The following is an 8,327-nucleotide window of genomic DNA, read 5'->3' as shown; positions in this document are numbered from 1 at the left end:
TATAAAAGGTAAACTATGTCAGTGAATATGGTCAGTAGAAGCAAGTATCTTGCCTCTTTAACTCGCTGACAGTGCAATTTATTTCAGAAAAATGCACCAAAATGTAAATCTTTTTTCCTTGTTGTTTTGCATTATATCAATAAAAAGGATAAATGAACTCAATTCGGCTTCGTGGAAGAAAAACACTTTTTGTCACAAATATAATCATCAAATCACAGACATGAAATTTTTCTTTTGCTCGAACTAGACTCGGGCTTAGCCCGAGTGGTGCCGTGGTAAGATGCTCGTCTTCCACTATGAAGGTTACCATCAAGGTACAGGGGTTCGAATCTGGGCATAGAACGTTAGAAGCGAGTCATTTACCTTCCGAGCCAGGGGCAACCACCGATGGATGGAGCCTTCATTTCCCACCCAACTCCTCTGGTTGGAAATTGCTGTATGGCGATATATGACTGGAGTTGGTGTGCGGTAAAGTAGTAGACTCAGGCATACTGTGTCAAGGGGTTAAACTCCTCCACACTTTGTTTCTAGACAAAGCCACAAAATCAACAGTTGTGTTTTAAATAAGGTTCGACTGCATTTCTAATTGTTTTGTATGGCTTTTTGCACCCCTTAGTGGTATATCACTCTTTTAAATGAATAATAAATTTAGGAAAATAAATTAATATTCAGAACAGATTTCGTTTAGGGGACCAGTAGGTTCTTGTATTTTTAGGGGTTCAACTTTTATTTTTTAATTCTAATGCTGTTTTGATTTCCAAGTACTTTTCTAATTTCTCCCCTCCCCAAATTGTCTAGACTTGAACATAATTAAGTATATCTAAAACTTTCTTGCTTTGCATCCTTAAATTTTGCAACCTAGGCGGCTTTGCCCCTCTTCTAGTTCTGTCTCTTTCCCTCATTTCTTGTAATTAAAAAAAGTAAAGTTGTACTCACGTTGAGGGAGCCAAAAAACTATTTACTTAGTCAAAAGCAGCGATTCCCTTAACCAGTGGGTTCTTGGAGAGACTGGTGTCCCTGAGCTTGGGTGAGATAACATTCAACTCATTGTTTACATTGCTGCATACAGAATATTATTTTGTAAAAAGGTCTGTGGATTGTACGTTTATTTTTAACGGCACAGGGAAGTCTGTGGACTTCATCTTACTGACACAAATTGACCATGGGACACAATACATTAAGAAATCCTGATTAAACCCCTTCCAAAGAAAACACTGAAAAAAATAAAGTCATCAAGAAATTGTTTAAAAAGTATAAATTTGAACTGATATAAAAAATGGTAGGAGTTCTGAAAAGTTCCAAGCCTTAAAGAAAAAACTCATTCTCAAATTGTTCCCTTATGGGGCATGGGCCACATGTTGGGAATCACAGCTCTAGATCTTCTACCATGCACTTTCTAGCAGCTACTGAATGAACTGCAGTATGCTTGGATCCAGATAAATTTAACAACCTGCCGGCAAGTTACTGCGTCACTTCTAGACCATCTTGATGCTGTTGAAGTGCACAAAACTATTTTCCTGGATTTGGCATCTTAACTCCTGAAGCAAAACTGGCTATCAAAAAAAAAGTTTATTGTACGTCAAAATGTCCCTTAAAAATAAAATTTAATTTTTACAAAAAATTTAACTAATTAATTTGGGTTGATATCTTTTCTAGGTCCAATCGAGTTGAATAAAATTATGTATACCTTTTTTTTAGGTCTTAACTTAAAACGGAATCATTGAAACCATTAAACCTGAGAGTCACATGTGTGGACCTCTGGAATGAAGAGATCAAGCTGAGGGCCACATTAATGTGAATTGACTGTGAATAATGATAAACAAGCATTAAAACAGATAAATGCTCATACACATAAAAGAACAAAAGCGCATCTCATGAATATTTTTTTATAAATACAGATATACATTAAAATTTTAAAATTAACAAATGATACATTAATAAAAAAAAGAAGACCATATCATTGAAACTACAGATATACATCCATATATACATTAAAACAGAATATACAATGATCAGCTTAAATCATTATCATAGCTGCAATGTATTGGAAAAATAATAAATATTTGAATGTTAACCAACTATCAAAATGAGAGTCAATAACTTAATGCATATGAAAACTTTATGCATGTGAAAACTTAATGCATATGAAAACTTAATGCATATGAAAACTTAATGCATATGAAAGCTATGTACATTTCAAGTCTTATTTTTTGGAGGAATGCTCTTTATTGATGGTGTTTGCCCAAGTCAAACGTTCTTCATAGAATCTTATCACCAGATGAGGACAGCGTAAATTAGCCTCACGAGCATCAATAAGATCTGCTTCATCACTTCCATACCTGAAACAATTTGAATTTCGAAAAATTAATTCCTTTAATCTAAGCAAAAAATATGGATCATGTTTCATGTATTCTATATACAATAGAACACTGTTCATACACCTTTCAGCGGACCAGGTTCAAATGACCTATAAATGAGGTTGTACAACCGAAACAAAGTTTAAAATGAGAGTACATTTTCCTTCCTTTGCTCTTAGCAATTCATAGAAAAATTAATGTTTTTGTTGTATTTTTTGATTCTATTTAAAACTTTTCATATACACAGCGATACCTAGACTAATGAGTAACTCCGCTTTAATGTTACAGTTAGAGATGTGATGTAAGAATATTCTCCTGGATGTAAAAATTCGAGAATATATATAATCAAGAATATTCTTTTTTTCTTTTAAATAATGAAAAAATTTACTAATTTCTAATTTTATATTATGAAATATAATTCAGTTTTCATTGCCTAAAACATTTAAAACATTTTTTTTTTGGCGCAATCACCTCATAATCACAAGTTTTAGCTTGAGAATATTCTCTGTCACAATGAGAAGTTTCAAAAGTTTTTGTTATGAAAATTTTGGCAACCTTTAAAGATTAAAATATTTCCAGAAATAAGTTCAAAGCAATAAATAAAACCAAAGTTGATTGACAAAGAGAGCTGTTCATATGATCACCTTCGTTCCAAAGATACAGAACTGTCATTTTCTTCAATAAACTCAATGAACATACACTCAAATTCTTTACCATTCGTATTTCTTTGCAAGTTGTTCAATTCATCCATGTTATTTTCATTTTCTGCTTTAAATGTTTAATATGATGGGCTGCAAACTTTAATTTCCCTCTTCTTTCTATTGACAATTCTTTTATTCCTTTTAGACCGGGAAATTTTTGAAAGCATAAATTTTTGTTAGTATCTCACCCGCACGATAGTTCTGGCTCAGGCTTAAAGGGTTTATGTATGAGGTTCTGAAAGCTCTTGCAGCAATTTTAGAATGCAACTTCTGTCAAACTCATTCCAATACACGTTCCTTTACACCACATAACAGCACCAAAGTTTTCTGCAGAATTCCCATGACATTCGTCTTTACGGAAAGTCTTATTTTCCAAGTATTTGGGTAGATTTAAAAGAATTTCCCCTCTCATGGCTTACCTTCTGCAGTTGCCAAACGGTAAATAAATTCTGATTCATGCTCATCTTTGCTTAACACTTCATCTACTGATGGTACTTACAAGATGGTAAGTACCAGGTTAGCTAATTTATTATGTGCAAACATGCCAAGGATCCAAGGTTTTTCTCATTTTTTTATAAAATGTGATCATCACGTATTCCCAAGAGATCTTTATGATCTGTCCATACCCCAACCCGGATTTGAACCCAGACCTGAGCAGTCAGAAGCTAGATCCCTAGTCACTAGACTGTGAGGCGGCGTTTGCTTTTGCTTTATCATTGCTTTTTCTTTACTCTATTCAATTTTAAGCGAATAATAATTTTGAATAATTAGTCTAAAATATTATTTATTAATAATAATGTGAATAATTAGTCTGAATACACATTTTAAACAGTTCTGTATCCTTTGAGAATGAGAATATTTTTTGTATACTTTTGTATTCACTTTTGTTTTCAGGAAAAGAAGAAAATACAGGTTCTCCCTCATTCACAAATTTAAATATAATGAATTTACCATTATATGAATTTGCTATTACATATATATTTTAATTATTCATAAACACATGTAGTATATTATAAACAAATATATAATTTTTTAATTTTGGAGACATTCATTACCAAGTAAAAATAAAGAGAATTTATTTATTGTAACTTCAAAAATATTCTCGAGAATCTTTCATAAGATTATAACACAGAATTGTACATCTATAAAAATAATTTTAGAATATTCTCATAAAAAATAATAATAATATTCTCATAAAAAATAATAATAATATTCTCATAAAAAATAATAATATTCTCATAAAAAATAATAATATTCTCATAAAAAATAATAATATTCTCATAAAAAATAATAATATTCTCATCAAAAATAATAAGAATGTTATTTAAATTATAGTCCCCTTCCAGAGAATATTCTCCAGGTATTATCTTCTCCATGAAAATATTTTCCTTGACGAGAATATTCTCAAGTTATTAATATAAAGAATATTATAATATACATTATTACAAACATTCTTGACAATCTTCTCTAGAAGGATTATTATAAATCAGTGGTGCACAAACCTTGGGTCGCAAGAGATTCCCCAAAATAAAAACTTCAAATAACAAATTCATTTTTATTTAAAAATATATTAAAACTAAAGAATGCCTTTATATTCAGCTGAGCTAATTACCATGTATCATACAATGTAATTTTATCAAATTCTACTTGTACAATAATCAATATATCGCTCCGTCATGGCAGAATCACGAATGAATGTGCAATGTTATTGCAAAAAAAGTGCATGGGAGAATCACCCGATTTCAAAATTGTACATTTCTTATCTTGGAATATAAGAAAAATATTTACATATTTACCTTTGCAGTTTACGGTTTCAACAACTACTGATCATACATTTTTTCCTCTTCCCGTTCTCATGCAAATCATGACCAGATAGCATCATTTTGATTGGATATTTTGTGTTGGCATCACGTGATGTTATGTAAATTATGTCCCAATGTCACATGATGTGTACAGCCTATATAAGAAAAATGTAACCCCAGCATATTGTCTTCTTTCTTTTTTACCTTGCTCCCTCATTAATGTAATGTGTAGCCTGGTATTATCACCTTTTTGATATTTTATAAATATCTAACTTTTTTTTTTAAAAGAAGTCTTTTTAGTATCTCCTTTACCACATCACACAGGGACGGCGGAAGTCAAAAATGATTGGTGTTGCTCAAAGTATATGAGTCATTTCTCTGTACAGGCCACGATATTAACATATATTTTCCACTGACCATACGTCCCATTTTTTTGTTTCGAATCTATTTGATTTCAGTGATGGTCCGTTCTTCAACCTACTTTTGCAGTAGTGGTAAGATTTTTACCACAGTAAAATGTAACAAACCTATGCACGAGAGTGTATAATGGTACCATGTCAGCCCTAAGACCAGTGCAGTCTTAACGCATGGGACTATCCGGGCACGGCCCGGGGGCCTCAAGAGAATGCGGGCCTCACAAAAATGAGACCCGGTTAAAATTTTTAAGAATTTGCCAGGTGGGATCAATGGAAAAATTACTTGGCCTGGGGGCCCATGACGCTCTAAAGACAGCCCTGCCCAAGACAACCAAAAATTAAAATTATTTATTAATGGAATCGGCATCCATTATTTCAAAATATACAAATACAAGAATGCTGTGAAATATCCATACAGAAAATGTTAAATACACAATTCAATAAATTAACACAAAAACTGGCAAAAATGCAGCACTGAGGATAATTTTAAACTAATGAGAGAGAAAAAAATCCTGAAACTGATAAAAATTTTGGACTTGATGAATCAAAAATAATTCAAAGTAATAATTCCAGCATCAATAAAAATTCAGAATTTACGGGGGGCGGGGGATTTCAAGAATTGTTGAAACTTCAGCATTAATGCAAGAAGTAATTTCAGAATTCATGAAAGTCTCCAATAGTTTACCGTCAGTGCGGGGCCCCACAAAGTACGGTGCTCAGTGCGACCACTCCTGTCGCACACTCCTAAGAGCGACTCTCACTTTCACAGCGGAAATCACTTTTTCTCATTTCTCTTTGGCAGCATCAACCGTTTTCTCCACTGAGGACAAAGCAAGAATTGGGGAACAGGTGGGGGGGGGAAGGGGTTGAGACTAATGTGAATATCTGTTGTTTAAATTTTGTTGGCTGGGCTATGCCCTCACATCCCGTAGGCTGGGAATTCTAGCAGGCCCAAGTAGGAGGTGGATTTAAGGACGGGCGCACACCCTGGGCAGCGTAAAACCCAAACATTACACTTTTTTCTAATTTAAGGGGTCCAGTATTTACTTTTGCCACATCTGCCGGTTTTTTTTCGACGATTTTTTTCCCCTTCATATGGTAGGTATACTGCATATCTATTCAAGGAACAGCCAGGCTGCACACTAATGTAATTGTACGCTATCATCGGCTTTCTTTTCGCTGAGTAGTAAAAAGACCGACAGCTATATGTTAATTGAACGCATGTGTTGAATGGATCTGCAAAACGATTTTTTCTAGAACCTTGTATGTTCTAGAAACCTTGGGTTTTTTCCTCTTCCTATAGAAATATTTGGTTTCGAGGAAAAAAAGAAGCTATATTCGTTTGCAATTTTCATTTCCCTATGGTGCCCGCGGGAATCGGTGCAGTCTTTGATTTTGAACAACACAACGCAAATCACATGGGTATATGAATACAAGAAATGTGGGAAGAAAATGACAACGACATTTGGTTAATGGTGTCTTTTTAAGCAAAATTCTGTTTTGTCAACCCTAGGGGATAATGTGCAAGCCAGACGTCTGGAAAAGTGTGCAGACTTCTCAAACATGAATTCATGGTGACTTGGTATGGCCCGAAATAGGGGCAAGCATCACCATAAAATTCTGGTTCAATGAATTCATAGGTTCTCCGTGGGTAGAGGGGGGGGGGGGTTGGTGACTTTTACTGTTGGCAGTGCGGAAAAGAAATTTTAAAAAAAACAACACGCAAATTAAAATAAATATAGTGATTTAATTAAAATACTTTTTTTCAATTACTTCACTTTTCCATTGTACAATATGATGTATAATTTGTGTATGCGTGTATGTCCAGAAAAGAGATGCACGAGACATTTTTGTCTCAATTTTCATGGTGCATGCAATCAGTGTTTGATCTTGTTTATCGAATCATCTGTTCTTTCATTCACAAGAATCATCGTTGAGATTTGTCTTCTGTAAATATAGAATGCTGAAATGATTATTCACATGCGTTCTGGAAGTAGTAGCGGAGGGGAATGGCCCCACATAGGGGGGGGGGCTGACAGGGCTCTAGCCCCGGGGCCCGGGACGGTTACCATCATTTTTTTGCTTTTTACCCTATAAATTAACTGCAGAAGGGGCTCGTTAAAAGTCTGACCGAGGGGCCCCGCTACAGGATGTGGGGGCCATGCAGAGGGGTTTCCTGATATTTTCGACGATAACTTCATGGTCATTAGCGTACGCAAGGGGGTGGTTTGGGGTTCTAACCCCCTTGAGCTAAAATTGCAGTGTTATTTTGCAGGAAAAAACGTAAACCCCCCCCCCCCGCAGAAGAGAAAAAAAATCGGAACCACGCCCCTCGAGAAAATTTTGCGTATGCCTATGTTCATAGTGATAATTAAAACGTTTTTTTTGTGATCTTTTCTTCTATTTGCAGTCATTTATGCATATTTTTTCTTCACAAATTCTGCCTCACACTGTCAGAAGTCATGAAAAATAGAAAAACAAACGTCGAACCCATTTCTCCTTCGTCTCTGAATTTGAATATACAGCATCTCACACATTTTACTAGGATGTTTTTTTAAATACATGTTTCTGTGTCTGGTCTCTGCGAAGTAATCCTCGCATTCCGCATGTTTCTGTGTCTATGGTGTATTTGTTTATTTATACTTATGTTGAGCTTTGAATTTTAGTTTTGGTAATAACGCTGGAATAAACGATTCTGTAGTGTGATTTTTTTTTTTTTTTTTTTTTTGTGGTATAAACTTCAGATAAAAGAGCTATGTCATTATTGCATTTATTATTATTTTTGTTTTATTTTCTCAGCGACATTTCTTATGATTTTCAGCAGTAAATGAGTATAAATTAATGAAAAAGTAAAAGTAATGAGTATAGTGCATGGGCGGAGATACGGGGGGGGGGGGTCTGGTGCCCCGGACGCCCTACTAGGGGACACAAATTTCACTCTTTAATCTCTCCTTGAACATTATGGGGGCACCAAAATGCATGCTTGCTCTGGCTGACCAAGCATCTGCAGCGCCCCCAGCGTTAAAGGTGGAGTCGACTATACACATATAT

The 8,327-nt window shown here is 34.6% G+C and overlaps 1 protein-coding gene across 3 annotated transcripts in view; it reads right to left on the bottom strand.

Moving 5' to 3' along the window:
- Positions 1-1,872: 1,872 nt before the first annotated feature.
- The window catches only part of LOC149073987 (uncharacterized), a 57,020-nt gene continuing 50,565 nt past the window's right edge, over positions 1,873-8,327 (bottom strand). For all 3 annotated transcript variants that reach the window (XM_089246628.1, XM_089246626.1, XM_089246627.1), the window contains exon 4: positions 1,873-2,339. In XM_089246628.1, the coding sequence (XP_089102754.1) occupies positions 2,204-2,339 (136 nt within the window). In that variant the 3' untranslated portion in view covers positions 1,873-2,203. The remainder of the gene's footprint in view (positions 2,340-8,327) is intronic.

The sequence above is a fragment of the Pholcus phalangioides genome, unplaced genomic scaffold (assembly GCF_987345545.1).
Source record: "Pholcus phalangioides strain wild (caught in Gottingen) unplaced genomic scaffold, Ppha-v1.0 ptg000017l_1, whole genome shotgun sequence".
Taxonomy (NCBI): domain Eukaryota; kingdom Metazoa; phylum Arthropoda; class Arachnida; order Araneae; family Pholcidae; genus Pholcus; species Pholcus phalangioides.
Note: the sequence above shows the minus strand (reverse complement) of the source record. Positions and strands in the feature narration are given on the sequence as shown.